Genomic DNA, 22,510 nt, shown 5'->3' on the forward strand with positions numbered 1-22,510 from the left:
TTGATCATTATCAGCCAATAATTTGTGGATTATGCCTATAATCTACACATTGCCACATAGTTCTTTTTTGTTTCTTCTACATTTTAGGCAAGGACAATGGGTGTAGCAATCGGCGTAAAGTAATTGTCTTTATCTATGGTTTATTTCTAACATACGACTCTGTCTCAGTCAAGTATGGTACGAATTCCCATCACATATCCGTCAAACTACATCACCTTCTCTGATGAACTGCCTCCTTCCTCGCATTTGATTCATTCAGGGGGGAGTATAAATTTCCAACATTTTCATGCATCTCCATTAATTGATCTATACATGAACTGACTGGATGCAAATGGAGAGCCTTATGGAAACAACCCAGCTAGATTGTGTATTTATACAACCCAGTTAGAATGTGTATTTTTTTCTTGCCAGCAATGCTGGTGCATACTGTGGTTCCATCCAGTGAAACACCAGCATAAGCACCAATGATATTACAGCAAGCAGGCAAGCCCCAGCAAATATTGTTGTACGTAACACAGAAAGGTTGTCCACTGGCTAAAAAAATCCAGACAATGCATTCTCACTGTAACCTCAGGCAATTGCATGTGAATGATCCAAATGGAGTGACCATAGGTACCCAGAAATCTGTTTGTACTCAGCCTTTGACTACATTGGTAACACACGAAGTCAGCTTCTACTGTCTGTACTAACTACTGTATTATACATAGATGCTATTAATATATAATACAGTAACTAATTGCTGTAATTAGTACAGACAGTAGAAGCTGACCGTGCACGTAAACAATGTAGTTGAAGGCTGAGTACAAACAGATTTCTGGGCTACCTATGGAGTGACTAATGCTTTGTTTATTCATAATGATTTTCTCTGACATTAAGGGTATTACTTATAAGGGAAGGATATATTCAATTACCTATTCTTATAAACTGCATATAGATATCAAATTCCAGTTTTATACCTGTTTAGATGTTTCTTTAGGACTTTCATCTGATTCTCGTGGATACAAAATTAAGATGACTGTCAAAGCAATAATTAGGATGCCTATTCCAACTACACCATTCCTATTTATGAAGAGAAAATGTTATGGTACGAATGCTCTGATTGTACCGATTGCACTGTTACATATGTACATTAATGCTATAAGAATATGCTTACCTCAAAGCAGATACCCTTGAGAAAACGACGCAAAGAATAAGACCAACAATCCAAATTATTATTAATGCAAAGAGACCAGAGCCAATTCCTAAAACTAAAGCCATTGTTCAGGATGAACTTCAACTTATCATTTTGAAAATGTATACATATGTTGCAAATTGTAACAAATTTTGTTCATGTTCAATGTTTGCATTCGAATTCAGGCGAGTTTTACCGGGAAAATACGAATGATCACCGACCAATCATTGTTTCTTGAAAAGTGGTACGAAGACGCCCGACGATCGTGTGATCAGGCACGATTCAAGATGGCGGCTTTATTGAGGCAATCATTATATCGTGTTGGTATGTATATAAAGTTTTATTCCAAGAAAAAAATGAAATTTTAATTTTACCATCATCATATTATCATCATAACATTTATAGGTGTAGTTGCATCAGGGCAGAGGTTGTTTGTAAATTTGCACAAGCTACAAAATGGTTCGGCTTTTGTACGTTCGCAGTGCTTCCAGAAGTCAGGTACAAGTTTAAATTTAAGTGGGTTGTATGTATATAGACCGAGTAGTGTAGTAGAATAGTGACTAAAAAATAATGATGCATGTGATGTTATTTCCTTACCATTTAGTATTCCCACTGACGCAAAAAAACTATTTTCATTCAAGTTGTTTACTTCAGAATCAAACAGGTGTGTTTTTAATAACTTATAACAAATGTTCCCCAGTTGCATCTTGCATTTCCTTAGAACTTTTCTCCGTAAGCTGAAAAATGATCTGTCTAATTAAGTTGCATGTTTAAGTTTTCCTATGCAAGAAATGAAAATCACCGATATAAATTTATCCTTGATTCTTGAACCCATCTAACCCTTTCATTTTTTCATACTAATTCTTAGTTGAAAAAACAGAAGAAATTGGGTCACCTCACTGGAAAATGTTTCGGTATATTTCTGTGCTTATGATTGGCATATATCCTGCAGCCATTCTTGCTCCAACACCAGTTATGGATTGGGCAATAACAATATTCTTCCCTCTACATTCATACTGGTTAGTAATTGCATATTGTCAATGTCAATTTGTTTGTTTGTTTTTTAATAAACAGTAAAGGTCCGTACAAATTTAAATCAGCATGGCAAAACTTGTGATTCAATGATATTTACTGCTGCAAAAAAATCCACTCTCATGCTGTTTGATTGTGTTCTGTTATTCTTCTTTCTTTAGGGGCACCAAAGAAATATTGTCAGATTACCTTCCTGAAATCTTTTCAACCAAGGCTGTGACAACAACAGCTGTGTACATTTGGGCAGGCGTATCAGCATTAACATTTCTTGGTTTAGCATATTTGAACATTTACGATGTTGGTGTTTGCAAAGCTGTTGCAATGTTGTGGAAATTATAACTATCACAATTTATATACTATTGAAAGAAACTGCTTTGTTATGTGTAATTTCTGTTTGCATGTATGTACAGTATTTCAGGCTGTATAGTTCAGGAATTGGTGATTATTAATATTATATACCATTATGTTTATTTAGCTTGAATTATTATTAAAGCAGTAGACATACTCATACTATATAGCTTTAACATCACTACATTCCAAAACGGAAGTAATTAGTATTCAGGGTATGTTTTAAATGATCTATAATTGAATGTAGTTAATTTTCCTCACTGAGTGATTTTCGTACTATGGTGTGCATATTATTGTGTCTTTAAGGGCTTAGTGTCTTCCAGAGACCGTACAAGAATGTGAAAATTACATTTTTGAGGTTTTAAGAAATAATCGTTAGCACCTTGAAACCCATACAATTCAGCAACCTCGCAAGCCAGGCTCTTTTACGTACGCTCCTCGCGGCCCACGCTGCGGGAGCGTAGGTAAAAGAGCCTGGCTTGCAAGGTTGACAATTCAGTGGATTAGACTGCCCACCTGGATTTGATAATGCTTAATAAAAAGCATATTTGATCAAATGTACATGAATTGCCTTTCAAAAATATGGAACCTGATATTATTCAAGTTGGGTGAATAAATATTTACTAATCCAACCCCAATACTTGTAACAATCAGCAGTGTTCTCCCCGTGACTAAATACAATCTGGAGTTGTTGAATGACGAACGAAAGAAAGTGATGATAAGTCCTGTCAACGGTTTTGAAAGAATAGAATAGGAGACACAAAAGGCAATAGTAAATATTTTCAATCCGTGAATAGGATACCAAGTGACGGTCTAATATTATGTTCGCTGAAAATCGATCGAGTCGTTGCAATAATCAGAAAGTCGGCATCCATTGAATCATCGTGTATTAGAGACGTCTAAATTCCTCCCTCAAAAAAAACCTGCTGCAGCTATAGAAGCAGTTTGAACGGATTTTGAAAGCACGAATTCCACCATGATACCTGCTTTGTTCAGTTTGCTGCTTGTTTTGTCGGTTAATGAAGTTCGTGGACACGGTTGTGAATGCGATTACGAATATTGCCAGGATGATGAGTCCTTGAAACAAAAATGCAAAGGAGGTCTTGTGTACGAGCCCCATTGTGGTTGTTGCAAAATATGTGCCAAAATAGAGGGCGAAGAATGTGGCGGTGAATGGTCCCCGAGCACCCGTTTATGCGACGAAGGTCTCGTCTGTGCACTTTCATCGTATGCTAGTGGCATATGTAAGCCAGCACCACAGACTACACCTGAGATGAAAACGATGGCGCCTGTGCAACATACTACTAAAAAGGTTAGAACTTAGAAACCTTGAAACAATGCGAAGACAAAGGCCGGGGTAGGTTTTCGTGAAAGGGCACCTCAATAATTGACGCATGCTTTCTGTTGTTGGGCGATTGTGTTATTCTTGCATGAAGCTCGTTAAAATCTAATAACGGCAATGCAATACTTTATATTACTGGCGTATATATACCAGTATTTTTAGAAATTTGCCATGTAATAAAGTTCAAGAGGTCTAGAGCTGTATAACTCTGATTATCAATGTTAAAAATCATACCTATCACACGTTTGCTCAGAATATCTCTCCGCTTTCTCTCAGCCGGGAAAATTGGGAGCCGTACAGTCTTCATTTTATCATCTCCTATAGGTTCCAACAAGATGGCAGGAACAGTTCACAACTACTAAAAAGGACCCTGGGATTAAAAGCTTAACAGCTAATCCAACAGCTGCAACAACGAAAAGCCACTTACCAAGTTCGGAATTTGAACCAATGGCAGCAACAAAAACAGTAAAAACGACAAAGACAACGGTAACAACGACGACAAGAAAAACAACAACAATAACGAAATATGAAAAAAACAAAAGAAAGAAAACAAAGAGAAAAAGAACGATAACCACAGTAACAACAGCAACAACAACAACAGTAACCACAATAGTATATCAAGTATGATGAATCATGAAACAAGCGGTAAGTTAGGCGGCGGCTTCCTTCGTGGTAAAACCTATCAAATGTGAACCGAATTATGTAGTTAACTAAGCAACTGCTTTCCACCTTTCGTGTATAAACTTCCCACACGGCCGAACAACACACATCGGACGTGATTCACACGTTTAAACTTCCCGCACGACACGCACATCTAACGTGATTCTGCAACGCGACGCGAATTTTCCAAAAAAAAATTAACTTTTGGAACGATGTTTTGGCGAGACGAATCCAAGTATACCATATATACAGTATTCATTAAGAGTGCAAGCGGGAAAAGGGTAGAATAAGCAGTAAAAACGTTCCAAAATTAAGAAGAACGTCCGAATTTTAGGTAAAATGATCCGACGTATCAGCCGTATAGCTCGTATAGCTGCACCTTTCCCCCTTCAGTGAACTCTCGGGCGTAACTAGCGTCGATAATTGAGCGGGGGATCGTCTATCAATCGATTTAAAAAAAGATTGACACATTCAACGTTGAATACCCCCAATTATTAACCCTCGGCCTCGCATTGATAAAGCTGCCGATACCATGGACATAGGCGTCTTTCATGTTGCATTGACATGCAGACAAATGGGCGTAATCTAAATATGTATTTTATAATGTTGTACTTTTCAAATTCATGTCGTAATTCGTATGCATGACAATATCTTTTTCCCAATTTATAGAATCTTCTAATTAAGAAGAAAAGATTTATTAAAAAAGATAAGTGGACTGAATAAGCAAAAATAAGCTTGTATATAAGCCAAATATATATATGGTGACTCCTGCACTAGGGACAGAGGACGTACGGTTACACATTGTTGGAATTGTATTGTGAAGTCACCAGAGTGCTCAAACTTATACAAGTGAGCGTTGCATAAATATAAATAAATATATATATATATATGTATATATATATATATATATATATATATATATATATATATATATATATATATATATATATATTTAACAAATAGATTACAATGAACCGTTGTCTGTTCAGTTATAGATACACGGTATGACGTCATATGTGATAAGAACAAAAAAAGTGGCCACGAGCCGCCGGGGCGAGTATAATAAAATTGAAAATATAATTATATAATAAAACTGAAAAAAATCCAAAATTAAACCGGTAAAAAGAAAATTGCTGTGACGTCATTCCGTGCGTCTGTCCTCTTATAGATCATGGCTCTCGACCAATGAAATTGCTTGAATTCTTTACGTTATTATATATATATATATATATATATATATATATAGGTTGAGTGTGATAGCGGAGCGAAGCTGCATGAGGCGGATAACGCAAACTGAGGCTTGATAATTCTCGATATCATGCGAAAACCGAATTCAAAAATTGTTTTATTATGTATTTCCTTTTTCAGAGAAGAAGCCTGCGCCATTATTGACTACAAACTAGCGGCAAAAAATTACGATAATTTTCAATGTCGCGTAGGTGGCAAGTTTTTAGCCCATCACAATCGAGATTGCATTAGTAATGCATAATAAATATATATATTATATATATATATATATATATATATATATATATATATATATATATATATATATATATCCCAATATATATAGGTCCCAATATTCAATTTACATGTAAGCCGAGATTATTAATGAACAAAAGTGATGGCAACATTTTCACGGTGTAAATTTAATCATAATATTAGATTTTCGGCCGTAAGTGCTCACAAATTTCAGCACATGAACTATTTATAGCTACGACCATTTTCATAACCATGTTATTAAATTTCTTCATCTCGTAGAGTTGAAAAAAAAACTAGTTTTTGATTTACTATAACCTTGAACCATGATGCATGGTATACCTATGTCTGACGATCATGAGGATGATAAACAGGATAAGGATAGAGGAACTTACATCGGAACTTACTTTTTTCCATGAATCTACAAGATAATTTCAAATTATACGATTTATGAAATGCTGTATAAATTGTACTTTAGTTTATGTTTACTATATTGCGTCATTGTTCTCTATGATTACACTTAGTAACGACACGAGTAGTTTTATTCCAGTTTGTAAGATTATCTGAATTTGTTTTATTGATTCAACAGTACTGGTTAGTGGTTTAATCCGAATTAGGCGCTGGTGTATTAATTAGGACAAACCTGCAGAAATAGGTTCTCCATAATATCGTAATAGGCGGGTGTTACGACTTCGCTCATGCCAACAAGGAAAAGATTAACATCGAGTCTACCCCATGACAGTTTCTCTTTCATATCTTTCAACCACTTCGTATTAAACATCAACACATCATCCTGCATGTCTGAATTTAGAGATTCCTTTTCAAGACTGCTCTATAAAATAAGACATTAGCCGAGAACTATAATGTATATCTACTGATGCCGCGACCGTAGAGTTTTGTGATCAGAACTTACGGATACATATCACGAAAATATAGTCTTCACATTTAACTTCTACAGACTGTACCATAAAATTGTTAGTCAATTAGGCGTCATTTTGTAAATACAATTTGACCTGATTCGTACCTGCAAATATGCTTTTGTGCCATTTCCAGCTTTTTCAAGCTCGTCAATCTGATTGAGGAACTGTATAAAACTCATCTCAGTCACATTATGTGGCGGACTCCATGTTATATTTTCTATGATTTCCTTGGAGCTCTCACGATTGTAGAATAAAATCTTCTTGTTGGGGACTTGTAAACTGTGAAATTAGGTGACAGTAAATTATCTTTCAAATATTCAAATGTCCACCCCTGTGTGATCTCACCAAAATGACAGTTCTTCAAAACAATTGGAGCCTGGATTTATAAAACAATAACTATATTAATCAGCTTTTGGAGGTGCGTAAACACTCAAAGGATGGTTTTGTTGAAGTGCAGCCAAAGGACTTAACGTTGTTAAATGTTTTATACAAAATGGCCTCAGCAACGAACATTGACATATTTCTACTTATAGATACTCATCCCCCTCCCAAACTCTTAGGAAACATTGCTGCATGTACATGCAGTTTTTATATCATTACTCATCCCCTTTTTCATTTTTGCTATGGCTTCTTAGCTTCTACATTCGACGGCCCTAATCGGAGTTGTTGGAAATGTGTAACGTCCAACAAATTCAGTGTAATCATTGTGGTTTGCACTACAGGTTTCATCGGCCTTTTTACAAACATCGAAGGCAACAATCCGCTGTGCTGCCCAGACCAATAAGGCAAAAATCATCACATCAGAGGACAGCATTGTGAATGACCACTGTCTACGTTGCGAGTTGCGACATGTTAAAATCTAAGCGCAAGTAAACACTTTTTATGCTTTTAAGTAAACACTTTTTATGCTGAAAAGGAAGCTGAACCCGTACTCAGAAAGCTTTAACAAACGCTGAAACGTACAGATTATGACGTCAAGCGAAACATTCTAAAATGACATATGGCACGGAAGTGCCGTCTTTGCGTAATCCTCTGCGATCTGAAATATCCAGAAATAAACGGATACTCACAAAACAGCGCACTTGGAACAACAATGCAATTAATGAAATTCAGATCACAGCGCTTTCCTTACATGCACATATTCCTTACATGCGCTGTCCTTACATTCCTGTCACACAATAGATGACGAAGCTTGAATGACACATTGACACTTTGTCTTCGCGAGTCTCGTTTTGCAAAATACAGGGTCAGGTAGATTGACCGATATAACTCAAGTGTGGTATTTTCAATTTTTCGTTTTGCAAAATACAGGGTCAGGTAGATTGACCGATATAATTCAAGTGTGGTATTTTCAATTTTAAAAAAGCAAGGAAAATGTGAATTAAAAATATCCTGATTAAACTGAATATCACGGCCTCAGTCGGACAACATTCATTAGGATGCTTTATTACCGTACGGAACGGTATGAACGGTGCATGTTAAAGCATCCTAATGAATCAAACGGGACCAGTTTCATAGGAAAAAAGAAATCAGATTAATGTAAAAAATATTCCTTATAAAATAGGTCTAAGATGTCTAGCTAGTGGCCCTGACAACATCCCTGGTAGATTATTAATGGACTGGGAGGTATATAGCCTTGGAATCAGTCTGTCTTTAACTAATTATTTAACCAATCGCTTAATAATAGCTATTTCCCTCAAAAATTGAAAACGGCCAAATTGCTTCGATTGCATAAACAAGAGGATCCTATACGTTGGCAAACAACTATTGTCCGATCTCACTCCTTTGTATCCTCTCCACGATATTTGAAAAGCGCGCTCATAAACTCTCCAGAAAACTGTAGTTAGTTGCCAGTAATTATTTTTGATAACTGAAATGCACAAAAAATATCAACCATTGCTTCCACAAGTTGAAACGGAACATATACCACATGCAGGTGGTAAATCGAATTTAAAATAAACTGCGTAACGTGCGTCACAGGGGAAGTTAGGAATTAGGATTAATCGTGCGCTTCAGCTGGAAGAACATGCCAAAGGAGTTTTGAACGGGCATCAAAATACATTTGGCTTACAGCATCACACACGCGCATGCATCTTAACTGCTGAATGGCCTCGTATACTAAAATAGATAGGCTAAATTTTCTTATTTCATGCACGCCAAGGTTCTTGCGCTGTAGCCTGTGCATGTTTTTTTGTTTGTTTTGCAGTCCGGTAGTCATGCACGGATATTATTATAGTTGCTTACCAACGTACTTTCTGAAAGTTGATGAGTTTTTTTGTTTGACTGTGAACGGCAGCAAAATTTATGGACATTCCTATTCAACTGTATAACGTACATGGCCTAAAGTCATGTGTAATTGTATGTAATGACTCTACCTTGCGCGCAGACGCAAATTCGAAGATATAATAATAGTCAGTTTGTCGTTCAAAAAATGGTAACGTCAAATGAAATGGAATATATTCATGCAGGTATAACATGGATGCACAGCAAATCTTTTTGCATTTTATTAACGTTCGGATTCCAAAACGTTTGCAATGTGCTAATAACTCAAATATCAAATGACAAAAAAAAACTTTGATGAAATATAAACCTGGACGGACAATAACAGCGAATTAACACCCTGCATGTTCTTCAGAAGTTTCTGAAAGGAAGTTGATAAAACATGCTGGAACACCTGTGAACTAGAACTAAACAGGAAAGGCTGAAGCCTGACAGCAATTAACGGATCAAATTTTACCCTGGGCTGAGGTGCAACCAGGAGAATATAAGGCGCGATCTTTTCCATTGCTTCCATACTCGAACTGTCGAAGTCTCGAAGAGGGTTAAACTGGTTCTACTAGAAAAGTTGGTTCAAGAAAAGATGAAGCTCACTGTAACTTGCTTATTCTCCATTATTCTTTGTTTGGCAGCTGGATTTAGGTAAGTTGTTCTTAGAACGACGCGTTGCGATGGGTTACACTGATGCCTCGAGACCACTGTGATCCCGCATCAAACAATAAGGGGACTTTTATCTTTTCATCTTGTATATATGTACCTTTATATTGTTGTTTACTATGTGCAAAAATCAATTGATGAATAGTGACTATCCAAATTGTACATGCAGAGTATGAAATACTGATAATTGAATGCCAAGTTTTTGACTGGTTAATTAATAAAAAGAGAAACAAAAAATCGAGAAAATACAATTGATTTACATAAATGCATTTATTGTGATCTTCTGATAACTTGTCACAGCTCTAAATTGGTTGCATGACGGTTTCACGCAAGCGGTTTTTAATGAAACTTTTTTATTTAGTTCGGCACAATGGAACAGCAGAAATTACAACTACCGATTGGGGAGAAATACCAATCTCAATTATAACGGCCTCAATCATCGAAGCAACAATGGACGACACAACACAAACCTCAACTACAGACAATTGAACTACAATTATGGTGGTAATCGGTGGAACACCAATGTGAATCATAACTTCCGATCCAGGTAATCGCTGCATCGTGACAATACTAGGCATTATAGTATATACTGTATTATACCAATGCATATTTTATTGATATTTGCAGGCAAACAAATTTGAACGCCAACTATCGTCGAAACCACAACTTCCAAGTTGGTCACAATTGGCAAAATAGGCAAACTAATCTTGGCTATACGTGGAAATTTGGAAAACGTCGTCGCAGTATTGATTTGCAAGATGAACTACTGGAGTCCTTAAAGGTTGAAAGAAAAGTAAGTTTGCGAGACAGCATGCAAGAAACAACGCACCAATTAGTTCACAAGAGCAAATCCTTTCGCTGACCTCCGATCGCTTGCTTTAAAATAATGAAGCGTATACATCGATGCTCAGAATGCTCAAGATAATTTTATTTTTTCCTTTCAGCCCAGCGTTTATTTAAAGAATCTCCAACTGGCTATCAAAACCTTGGTCAAAAGATATCAATACGAATGTCCCTACATAGAAAATCTCGCAATCTCTGTCCCGAACGATCATGTTACGAATGTAACAGCTGCAAGAGAGACAATCTGTGTTGTGATGAAACTTCATAGTTTCTTTCCCAACAGTTTGGGACATTTTGTAAGTATATATACTTACTTATTCTCCACACAGTGGCCGTGGGGAAGAGAGCTGTGTATTCGGCCATATAATTGCCTTATTTTTGCCTACGTGGATGACGTCGTTACTGAAAATGAGGTTTATATCTTTTCTTTAGATTTTGAAAATGATCGAGTATCACAATCGCAGCTTTGAAGTTGAAGACTTCTTCAGTGTTGACTCTGTAGATGAAACTGAATCTAAGAGTGACTACGTTTGCGAGGTGAGTTAATTCACTTATACATATTGTACTAGTCCAAAAATAGAACCTTTATTATCTCACGCATAGACGATTATTGTCCAATGTTTAAAAACGTGGGCATTTGAAGTAATCGGCGTTTATCCGTTGTCCGCGCGGAAGATTAAGCCTGCGAACCAAAAAATAATAATAATCGCGAAACCTATTTTCGGCTACCACAGTAGCCCGAATAAAGACTAATTTAGTTTTGATTGCTCCTATATACTGAAAATGTTCGTGCTTTTTATGACTGTGTACATATTTCAATCTTGAATTCTATAAAAACGACTAATTGCAAAATAAAAAAAAAAATTGTCTTTTACAGCTTCCCGCAGAATCTCCAAAATCCCCAGTATGCCGAGAAGTAATTGACGGCGCTAGACTGCTCGATCTGAAGAAATTTACCACCACTCTCATTACGCTCGCCATGGAATATCAGCAACTATTGGAAGCTTAATTTACTATTACGATATAGTGTAAGAATGTCATAAAACACTGTGCAAAGTCACAATAAAATTTTTGGTCAAATTTGAAAGATCGTCACGAGTATTAAGAAATTCTTTTACCCATTATTAATACGGCTCCAAGATATTTTCGAAGGAAAATACCAGCATCGCTCTAGATGTATCTCCATGGGATTCTTCCTGATCATTGGGTCTGTTAATTGCATGACGTCAAAAATAGACTGATAAAATGCTCTCTAGAACTAAATTCCTGAGCCAGAATGGAGCAAGTTCCAAAGATTGCATTGGTTAAAATTTGAGCTGAGAATTTTTTTGCATGCACATGTATATAATAAGTCAGGTGAACGAGGTCTCATACCAGTACATGTACTTCACTTCACCCCTGGATGTAAAACGCTAAAATTTAACAGGGCACTTCAATCATTGACGCATGCATGCTTTCTGTTGTGGGGCGATTGTGTTATTCTTGGCATGAACCTTACATGTTAGTCTAATAGTGGAGTCTAATAACGGCAATGCAATAATTAAATAATCAAATAATTTAATACTTTATAATACTGCCGACTAGTACTTATAGAAATTCGCCATGTAATAAAGTTCAATCACACGTTTGCTCAGAATATCTCTCCGTTTTCTCTCAGCCGGGAAAACTGGGAGCCGTCCAGTCTTCATTTTAACTTCCCGCACGACACACACATCGAACGTGATTCTGCAACGCGATGCGAATTTTCCGAATCTTACGCATCTTACGAATCTTAATTTTGGAAAGACGTTTTGGCCAGAGTCCGACGAAACTAAGTATACCACATATGAAGTATTCATTAAGAGTGCAAGTAGGAAAAGGTAGAATAAGCCGTAAAAACGTTACAAAATTGACCTTTTCGAGCGCCAAATCATTGTGTGATTCAGACGAAGTTGTTTAAGCGAAACCTCCGAATTTTAAGTAAAATGGTCTGCACTTTTCCCCCTGCAGTGAAATCTCGGGCGTAACTAGCGTCGGTAATTGAGCGAGGAGTCTGTCAATCGATTTAAAAAAAGATTGACATTGCACAAAATGAATGTTGAATACCCCCAATTATTATAACTTCGCATTGAAAGATCTCCCAATATACCATGGACATAGGCGTTTTTCATGTTACATTGACATGCAGACAAATGGGCGAAATCTAAATATGTATTTTATAATGTTGTACTTTTCAAATTCATGTCGTAATTCGTATGCATGACAATATCTTTTTCCCAATTTATAGAATCTTCTATAATTAAGAAGAAACGAATCAAACGATTGACTAAAAAAGTGAACTGAATAGGCCAAAATAAGCTTGTATAAGCCGGCCAGCAAATACATATAAATCGATGTCAATTTGCTATATATCAGTATGTATAGGTCTCAATATTCAATTTAGATGTAAGCCGAGATTATTAATGAACAAAAGTCATGGTAACAGTTTACGGTGTAAATTTAATCATATAGATTTTCCGTAACTGTTTACAAATTTCAGCACATGAGCTATTGTTAGCTACGACCATTTTCAAACCCATGTAAAACGAAGTCAGTAATTATTCTTTGAAGGATATCTCTGCATTAGATCTATAGAGCAATCAAATTTTTAAATTTTTCTCTCCTGGTGATCCAAATGCATGATCTTCAACATCTTTCGTCGCAAAGCCATTGCGAGACGTGTTCCATGAAAAATTGCACCGTGTAACAGGACCTTCATTCCCGCGCACATTTAATAAATATTCAAATACTAACGGAAGGAATGTGAGGTGTAAATTACACCAATAGTATCATATAATAAATTACATGAAAAGATACTTCTATGTACAATGTACGCCTTTAGTTATAGCCTAGTTATACGTCGCATTTTGGTCGCGACGCAATTGACACAATATATGAGATGATGAGCCACTCCTATTGGAGATGAGAATATATGTAACTGAACTCAATGAGGTTTATCATCTCATTATCTAGTGTTAGAATTGCATTCGACGCGACAAAAATGCGACGTTTAAATAACATGGCGACCAACCATTTGCACGATAATGATAAAAAGTAATCCAGTACTAGTACACCACTTTTTGTTTCATTGGAGTAAAGGTGCATACTAAAACGCAATTCATATTTAACGCATTTTCTTTACTAACTGCATGATAACAGCCGGAACTGTATCGTTGTCTTGTTTCAAACGTGGTCAAAGCGTCCATCAACCAACTCTTTTAAAAATGCACCCACCTAGAATTTATATGTAAAACTGTAAATCGGGACAAATTAATTTAATTAAAATATTTTTGGACTATGACGAAATCCCCTCGGAAGAAATCCTTCTATTTCATGTGATGCATGCAGTAACAGATAGAATATATTTGATTTAAAACTATGGCTTAGCTTTAAAAACACTGGAGTTGCACGATGTACGATTACGTGCAGTAGTGATATATTGCACTAAGTTGTTTAGTAACATGTTTTTTTACCTTTTTGACATCATTTAGCGCCTCTCCAACCATGGCCTCGATATCTCGCGATAGCCCAATCAACTCTCCTGCAGTATATGCATCAGGTCTCGTTTTATTGAACTGTTTTTCACCCTCTTCTTCCATTTTCTCTTCCTTATCTTCTATTTCACTTTTGTCTTCTTTCCCTTGTTCCCCAGATTTCCCATTAGGTTCTTTTTCGCTACCAATGCTCTCAACTTGTTCTTCTTCTGCAGCTATTTTAGCATCCTCCACTAACTCATCTTCAGCATCTTTTGGCAAGTACCAGAAATTCATAGATATGGTTCTGCTATAAATAGCATTTATAACATTTAACACCAGACGTTGGGAACGGAAGGTACTCAATAGTCAATAGGGTAGCCAGCCTGTCGATTTGTCCCGCTATGCTAATATTTTCGTGTTCACTGACTGTGAAAACAATAAATTTCTAAAGAAATGAATAATAATAATAACTCGAAATTTACACAGTGAGACAAAATCGTCAGGCTGGCTACGCCCCTGAAGGTACTGTAATTGGGTACTGTAGTGTACTATTGATGAAAAGGGGGAAATTTCCAAGAATGATTTCAATTGAAAACGTTTTTTCCCTTCAAATGTTAATGATCTTCGAACTGGCTGGAAATTTCTATCCCTTGCTATATTCATTAATATATTTTTATATTAGTATAATATTTTCAATGGCGTTACTGCCGTATGCTATACCTGTCGCTCTCTGACTCAATGTAATGCCACCAGTAGTTTGGAATGTACAAGACATCACCGGGTCCAACGACAGCATCAACACCAGTGATGTTGCGGAATTTTGGAAACTTTTTAAAGTCAGGAAAATCGAAATTCACCTACAAAAGGTAAAAAGAACGACTTCTTTATACACTGTGTCTTAAATACAGTTTATCCAATGGTGTCAATACTCAATAGTAATAAAAATTGCGAGCTATTACGTCTAAGAATAGGAGCAACGAACAACAACAAAACATATATCAACAGTCAACCGCGTGAGGTTCAAAAGGTCATTTGAAGTTTCAATTCATATATAATTATTGTCCTCCACAAACCAACAGCTCTTGCATGTAGCACTTGTGCAAATTTGTACGCGGTAACGGATAGTGAAAGGGGGCGAAGTAAATTTCTTCATCTCGTAGAGTTAAAAAAACTAATTTTTAATTTACTATAACCTTGAACTGTGATGCATGGTATACCTGTGTCTGACGATCATGAGGATGATAAACAGGATAAGGATACAGGAACTTGTAATTTTCTGGACTGAACAAAATACATCGCTTTTTACCATGAATCTACAAGATAATTTCAAACTATACGATACATAAACTACTGTATAAATTGTATTTTAGTTTATGTTTGCTATATGCGTCATTGTTCTGGATAATTACACTTAGTGACGACACGAGTAGTTTTATTCCCATTATCTGAATTTGTTTTATTGATTCAACAGTACTGGTTAGTGGTTTAATCTGAATTAGGCGCTGGTGTATTAATTAGGACAAACCTGCAGAAATAGGTTCTCCATAATATCGTAATGGGCGGGTGTTACGACTCCGCCCATACCAATAAGGAAAAGATTAACATCAAGTCTACCCCATGACAGTTTCTCTTTCATATCTTTCAACCACTTCGTATTAAACATCAACACATCATCCTGCATGTCTGAATTTAGAGATTCCTTTTCAAGGCTGCTCTATATAAAATAAGACATTAGCATTAGAACTATAATGTATATCTACTGATGCCGCGACCGTAGAGTTTTGTGATCAGAACTTACGGATACATATCACGAAAATATAGTCTTCACATTTAACTTCTACAGACTGTACCATAAAATTGTTAGTCAATTAGGTGTCATTTTATAAATACAATTTGACCTGATTCGTACCTGCAAATATGCTTTTGTGCCATTTCCAGCTTTTTCAAGCTCGTCAATCTGATTGAGGAACTGTAAAAAACTCATCTCAGTCACATTATGTGGCGGACTCCATGTTATATTTTCTATAATTTCCCTGGAGTTCTCACGATTGTAAAATAAGAATCTTCTTGTTGGGGACTTGTAAACTGTGAGATTAGGTGACAGTAAATTTTGTTTCAAATATTCAAATGTCCACCCCTGTGTGATCTCACCAAAATGACAGTTCTTCAAAACAATTGGAACCTGGATTTATAAAACAAAAACTATATTAATTACTAGCTTTTGGAGGTGCGTAAACATTCAAAGGATGGTTTTGTTGAAGTGCAGCCAAAGACTTTAACGTGGTTAAAAGTTCTATACAATTTGGCCTCAGCAACGAACGTTGACATATTTCTACCTATAGATATACTCATCACCCTCCCAAACTCTTATGTAACAGTGCCGCATGCACATGCAGTTTTTACATCATTACTCACCCCCTTAGTCATTTCTGCTATGGCTTCTTCGCTTCTACATTCGACGGCCCTAATCGGAGTTGTTGGGAATGTGTAGCGTCCAACAAAGTCAGAATAATCATTGTGGTTTGCACTACAGGTTTCGTCGGACTTTTTACAGGCGTCGAAGGCAACAATCCGCTGTGTTGCCCAGACCAATAGGGCAAAAATCATCACATCCAAGGACAGCATTGTGAATGACCACTGTCTACGTAACGACATGTTAAAATCTGAGCGCAAATAAACGAAACACTTCTTATGCTGAAAAGGAAGCTGAAGCCGTACTCAGAAAGCTTTAACAATAAATATCACGCTAAAATAAACGCTGAAATGCGTCTAACGTACAGATTATGACGTCAAGCGAAACATTCTAAAATGACATATGGCACGGAAGTCCCGTCTTTGCGTAATCCTCTGCGGTCTGAAATATCCAGAGATAAACGGATACTCACAAAACAGCGCACTTGGAACAACAATGCAATTAATGAAATTGAGAAATTGAGATCACAGCGCTTTCCTCACATGCGAACATTCCTTACATGCGCTTTCCTTACATTCCTCTCACACGAGAGATGATGAATTAAAATTGAATGACACATCAGTGACATTTTGTCTTCGAGTCTCGTTTTGCAAAATACAGGGTCAGGTAGATTGACTGATATAACTCAAGTGTGGTATTTTCAATTTAAAAAAAGCAAGGAAAATGTGAATTAAAAATATCCTGATTAAAAATATCACGGCTTCAGTCGGACAACATTCATTAGGATGCTTTATTACCGTACGGAACGGTATGAACGGTGTTAAAGCATCCTAATGAATCAAACAGGACCAGTTTCATACGAAAATAGGTAATCAGACTGATGTAAAAAATATTCCTTATAAAATAGGTCTAATATGCCTAGCTAGTGGCCCTGACAACATCCCTGGTAGATTATTAAGGGACGGTGAGGTAGTCTTGGAAATGAGTCCGTCGTTAACTAATTATACCAATCGCTTAATAATAGCTATTTCCCTCAAAAATGGAAAACGGCCAATTTGTTTCCATTGCGTAAACAAGAAGATCCTATCGTCCGATCTCAGTATCTCATTGCTTTGTATCCTTTTCACGATATTTGAAAAGTGTATTTATAAACTCTCCAGAAAACTTTAGTTATTTGCTAGCAACTATTTTAATAAAATGCCAAAAAATATCAATCATTGCTTGCACAAGTTGAAACGGAACATATACCACAGGCAGTAAATCGAATTTAGAATAAATTGCGTAACGTGCGTCACAGGGGAGGTACACAAGGTTAGGAATTAGGATTAATCGTGCGCTTCAGCTGGAAGAACATTCCAAAGGTGTTTTGAATCTTAACTGCTGAATGGCCTGATATACTAAAACAGATAGGCCACGTTTTATTTTCATGAAAGCCAAGTTTCTTGCGCTGAAGCTTGTATACATCTTTTTTTGTTTGTTTTGCAGTCCGGTATACTTATGCACGGATATTATTTAAGTTGCTTACCAACGTAATTTCTGAAAGTTGATGATTGGATTTGACTTGTTTGTTTGTTTCACTGTGAACGGCAGCAAAATTTAGGGACATTCCTATTCCACTGTATAACCACAGTGAATAGAATAGACCTGGTTTGGAGACTAAATAAAAGTACAGCACAACACATTAACTATGTTATTGTCCAGATTTATGCAAAAAATGGTTCCTTTCTCGTCGCTTGTCTATTGTATTTTAGCCAAACGTACAAATGGCATTCGTCTTGCTAAGCTCCTCAACCTTGACTTGAAAAATATGTTAATTGTAAGATTGCTATTGGTTTATCTGTGTAAAATACAATACTGATGCACGTGATGAGAAAGGAACAATTTTTTGCATAAACCTACCTCAACATAGTTAATGAGTACTAGTTGTATTGTAGTTTTATGTGGTCTCCAAACCATGTATATTCTATTAACTGTGGTATAACGTACATGGCCTAAAGTCGCAAACTGTGTCAGTACATGCAATGACTCTACCTTGCGCGCAGACGCAAATTCGAGGATATAGTAATAGTCAGTTTGTCGTTCAAAAAAATGCTGACGTCAAATGAAATGGAATATATTTATGCAGGTATAACGAGGATGCACAGCAAATCTTTATGCTTTTTATTAACGTTTGGTTTCCAAAACGTTTGCGATGTGCTAATAACTCAAATATCAAGTAAAAAATAACATAAAATAACTTTGATGAAATATGAACCTGCATGGACGGAAAATAACAGCGAATTAACACCCTGCATGTTCTTCAGAATTAAGTTTCTGAAAGGAAGTTGATAAAGCATGCTGGAACGCCTGTGAACTAAAACTAAAAAGGAAATGCTGAAGCCTTACAGCAATTACCGGATCAAATTTTACTCTGGGCTGAGGTGCAACCAGGAGTATATAAGGCGCGATCTTTTCCACTGCTTTCATACTCGAACTGTCGAAGTCTCGAAGAGGGTTAAACTGGTTCTACTAGAAAATTGGTTCAAGAAAAGATGAAGCTCACTGTAACTTGCTTATTCTCCATTATTCTTTGTTTTGCAGCCGGATTTAGGTAAGTTGTTCTTAGAACGACGCGTTGCGATGAGTTACACTGATGCCTCGAGATCACTGTGATCCTGCATCAAACAATAAGGGGACTTTTATCTTTTCATCTTGTATATATGCACCTATATATTGTTGTTTACTATGTGCAAAAATTAATTGATGAATAGTGGCTATCCAAGTGTACATGCAGAGTATGAAATATTGACAATTGAATGCCAAATTTTTGACTGGTTAATAAAAAGAGAAAACAAAAATCGAGAAAATACAATTGATTTACACAAATGCTTTCATTGTGATCCTCTAATAGCTTGTCACATCTCTAAATTGGTTGCATGACGGTTTCACGCAAGCGGTTTTTAATGAAACTTTTTTATTTAGTTCGGCACAATGGAACAGCAGAAATTACAACTACCGATTGGGGAGAAATACCAATCTCAATTATAACGGCCTCAATCATCGAAGCAACAATGGACGACACAACACAAACCTCAACTACAGACAATTGAACTACAATTATGGTGGTAATCGGTGGAACACTAATGTGAATCATAACTTCCGATCCAGGTAATCGCTGCATCGTGACAATACTAGGCATTAGTATATATTATACCAATGCATATTTTATTGATATTTGCAGGCAAACAAATTTGAACGCCAACTATCGTCGAAACCACAACTTCCAAGTCGGTCACAACTGGCAAAATAGGCAAACTAACCTTGGCTATACGTGGAAATTTGGAAAACGTCGTCGCAGTATTGATTTGCAAGATGAACTACTGGAGTCTTTGAAGATTGAAAGAGAAGTAAGTTTGCGAGACTGCAGAAACAACGTACCAATTAGTTCACAAGAGCAAATCCTTTCCCTGAGCTCCGATCGCTTGCTTCAGTTGAAATAATGAAGCGTACATGCTCAGAATGCTAAAGGTAATTTTATTTTCTCCTTTCAGCCTAGCGTTTTTCTGAAGAATCTTCAACTGGCTATCAAAACCTTGGTCAAAAGATATCAATACGAATGTCCCTACATAGAAAATCTCGCAATCTCTGTCCCGAACGATCATGTTACGAATGTAACAGCTGCAAGAGAGACAATCTGTGTTGTGATGAAACTTCAGAGTTTCTTTCCCAACAGTTTGGGACATTTTGTAAGTATGTATACTTGCTTATTCTCCACACAGTTCCCGTGGGGAAGAAAGCTGTGTATTCGGCCTGTCACTATGTTTATATATTCTTCGTCTTTGTTATTGACTGTAATGTTTGTAATGATGTGACAAATTTATTAAACTAAACTAAACTAAACTAATTGCCTTATTTTTGCCTACGTGGATGACATCGTTACTGAAAATAAGGTTTATATCTTTTCTTTAGATTTTGAAAATGATCGAGTATCACAATCGCAGCTTTGAAGTTGAAGACTTCTTCAGTGTTGACTCTGAAGATGAAACTGAATCTGAGAGTGCCTACGTTTGCGAGGTGAGTTAATTCACTTATACATATTGTACTAGTCCAAAAATAGAACCTTTATTATCTCACGTATAGAAAATTATTGATCCAATTTTTAAAAAGATAGGCATTTGAAGTAATCGGCGTTTATCCAAAAGTCTACTCAGTCTAGTATTGTGACATATTTTACTTTTCATACCTCAACAAGACGCTATAGAAAGGCGTTAACTCGGGCTACGCGGTCGGGTTACTGGGCGATGCGCAAAAAATATTTGCATTGTTTACAGATCGTTTACAGATCACGACAATATGAAAATAACACAATCAGGCAATCACATTGACACAATATTTTAAGTTACTTATAATTAATAAGTTATTTTAGCTCTGTTCTCTTCTTTCCGGTGCGCGTTCGTCAAACTGCAGGCCTATGCGTCCTGATAGTTCAATCATACACTGACTGCATTGAGCAGTAAATATGTGATTGCCGGCGCGGAAGATTAAGCCTGCGAACCAAAAAATAATAATAATCGCGAAACCTATTCTCGGTTACCACAGTGGCCCGAGTTAAAACTAATTTCGTTTTGATTGCTGCTATACATGCAGTGGAAATGTTCGTGCTTTTTATGACAGTGTACATATTTCAATCTAGAATTCTATAAAAACGACTAATTGTAAAATAAAATTTTCTTTTACAGCTTCCCGCAGAATCTTCAGAATCTCCAGTATGCCGAGAAGTAATTGACGGCGCTAGACTGCTGGATCTGAAGAAATTTACCACCACTCTCATTACGCTCGCCATGGAATATCAGCAACTGTTGGAAGCTTAATTTACTATTACGAACGATAATATGTGTAAGAATGTCATAAAACACTGTGCAAAATCACAATAAAATTTTTCGTCATGTTTGAAAGATCGTCACGAGTATTAACAAATTCTTTTACCCATTATTATTACGGCTCCAAGATATTTTCGAACGAAAATACCAGCATCGCTCTAGATGTATCTCCATGGGATTCTTACTGATCATTGGGTCTGTTAAATGCATGACGTCAAAAATAGACTGATAAAATGCTCTCTAGAACTAAATTTTCTGAGCTAGAATGGAGCAAGTTCCAAAGATTGCATTGATTAAAATTTGAACTGGTAAATTTTGAAACGTCCATTCTGCAAGAACGTAAATTAAATATCATTATACCGCGGTTTGCATTCTGCAACTGAGAATTTTGTTGCATGCACATGTACAGTAGGAGGCAAAAGTTTGAGTCCAGTGACTGTATTTCATTGTTTTAGCAGCATATATTAATATTCTACAGAAAACCTTACCGATAAGTGAACTACAAAAAAGTACACGAGTAAACAGAAAAATACATGCTGTACAACAACTATGAGACGTTATATATCATTTTACGTATGTTAATGTGCAAAAATGCATTTCATGTCAATGCTTAGTGTCCCTCTTTTTTGCTCTTGAAATGACGTTTATTCTTGCTGGCATAGACTCCATAGGTTTCTTAATGTCGCACGTTTAATACCTTGCCAGAATTCGTTGACCACTTGCCTCAAGTCATTCTGGCTGGCGGGTCTGTGCCTCGCCCTTTTCCGGTTAAAACGGTCCTACAAGTACTCGATAGGTTTCAGATCTGGAATTTGAGGTGGAAAGCCATGAGAACGAGATCACCAAACGAGTTTGCTTCTAAACGATTTCTGGCACATAGAAGATGTGCAGGTGTTTATGGGGATTATCATGTAGTTACACACGCGATCATCCTTGTACCAGATGAAATTCCATGTCCTTGAAGAATTGGATGATACTTTACTTTAATTAGGATCCTATTATATCTTTCAATATT

General features: G+C 36.5%; 5 protein-coding genes across 8 annotated transcripts in view; 3 read left to right on the top strand and 2 right to left on the bottom strand.

Annotated features, from left to right (window-relative positions):
* Positions 1-261: 261 nt before the first annotated feature.
* Positions 262-1,357, bottom strand: LOC114524988 (transmembrane protein 218-like). The gene is made up of 3 exons (XM_028546249.1): positions 1,154-1,357; positions 957-1,059; positions 262-534 (listed from the first exon to the last, which is right to left on the bottom strand). The coding sequence occupies exons 1-3, from the start codon at positions 1,255-1,257 to the stop codon at positions 385-387; spliced, it is 357 nt and encodes a 118-aa protein (XP_028402050.1). The 5' UTR covers positions 1,258-1,357; the 3' UTR covers positions 262-384.
* Positions 1,358-1,412: 55 nt separating this feature from the next.
* On the top strand, positions 1,413-2,836 carry LOC114524987 (succinate dehydrogenase [ubiquinone] cytochrome b small subunit, mitochondrial-like). Its single transcript, XM_028546248.1, has 5 exons — positions 1,413-1,495; positions 1,577-1,669; positions 1,776-1,835; positions 2,040-2,190; positions 2,365-2,836. Exons 1-5 carry the CDS (start codon positions 1,459-1,461, stop codon positions 2,540-2,542), a joined length of 519 nt encoding a protein of 172 aa, XP_028402049.1. The 5' UTR covers positions 1,413-1,458; the 3' UTR covers positions 2,543-2,836.
* A 6,779-nt stretch (positions 2,837-9,615) lies between these two features.
* On the top strand, positions 9,616-21,524 carry LOC114524956. Of its 2 annotated transcripts, XM_028546210.1 has the most exons (7): positions 9,616-9,871; positions 10,248-10,433; positions 10,514-10,679; positions 10,831-11,025; positions 11,162-11,266; positions 11,607-11,739; positions 21,488-21,524. In XM_028546210.1, exons 1-6 carry the CDS (start codon positions 9,813-9,815, stop codon positions 11,736-11,738), a joined length of 843 nt encoding a protein of 280 aa, XP_028402011.1. In that variant the 5' UTR covers positions 9,616-9,812; the 3' UTR covers position 11,739; positions 21,488-21,524. The 2 variants fall into 2 exon arrangements, with proteins under 2 accessions (XP_028402011.1, XP_028402010.1); XM_028546209.1 differs by lacking the exon at positions 21,488-21,524 and having other exon boundaries at positions 9,617-9,871; positions 11,607-11,799.
* Positions 13,217-22,510, bottom strand: part of LOC114524952 (hypoxia-inducible factor 1-alpha inhibitor-like) — a 40,790-nt gene continuing 31,496 nt past the window's right edge. The window contains exons 1-7 of one of the 3 annotated variants that reach the window (XM_028546202.1): positions 16,639-17,035; positions 16,133-16,405; positions 15,749-15,937; positions 15,441-15,536; positions 14,944-15,080; positions 14,221-14,527; positions 13,218-13,981 (exon numbers count right to left, since the gene is read on the bottom strand). In XM_028546202.1, coding sequence (XP_028402003.1) covers positions 13,931-13,981; positions 14,221-14,527; positions 14,944-15,080; positions 15,441-15,536; positions 15,749-15,937; positions 16,133-16,405; positions 16,639-16,878 — 1,293 coding nt within the window. In that variant the 5' untranslated portion in view covers positions 16,879-17,035 and the 3' untranslated portion in view covers positions 13,218-13,930. Of the gene's footprint in view, positions 13,982-14,220; positions 14,531-14,943; positions 15,081-15,440; positions 15,537-15,748; positions 15,938-16,132; positions 16,406-16,638; positions 17,036-22,510 lie in introns of those variants that run through there. The other 2 variants (XM_028546201.1, XM_028546203.1) reach the window with 2 other exon arrangements.
* Positions 19,084-21,555, top strand: LOC114524955 (uncharacterized protein DDB_G0280315-like). Its single transcript, XM_028546207.1, has 6 exons — positions 19,084-19,226; positions 19,598-19,783; positions 19,857-20,022; positions 20,167-20,361; positions 20,585-20,689; positions 21,355-21,555. Exons 1-6 carry the CDS (start codon positions 19,168-19,170, stop codon positions 21,484-21,486), a joined length of 843 nt encoding a protein of 280 aa, XP_028402008.1. The 5' UTR covers positions 19,084-19,167; the 3' UTR covers positions 21,487-21,555.

This window comes from Dendronephthya gigantea, unplaced genomic scaffold (genome assembly GCF_004324835.1).
Source record: "Dendronephthya gigantea isolate DGI-Jeju-01 unplaced genomic scaffold, DenGig_1.0 000032F, whole genome shotgun sequence".
Lineage (NCBI taxonomy): Eukaryota > Metazoa > Cnidaria > Anthozoa > Malacalcyonacea > Nephtheidae > Dendronephthya > Dendronephthya gigantea.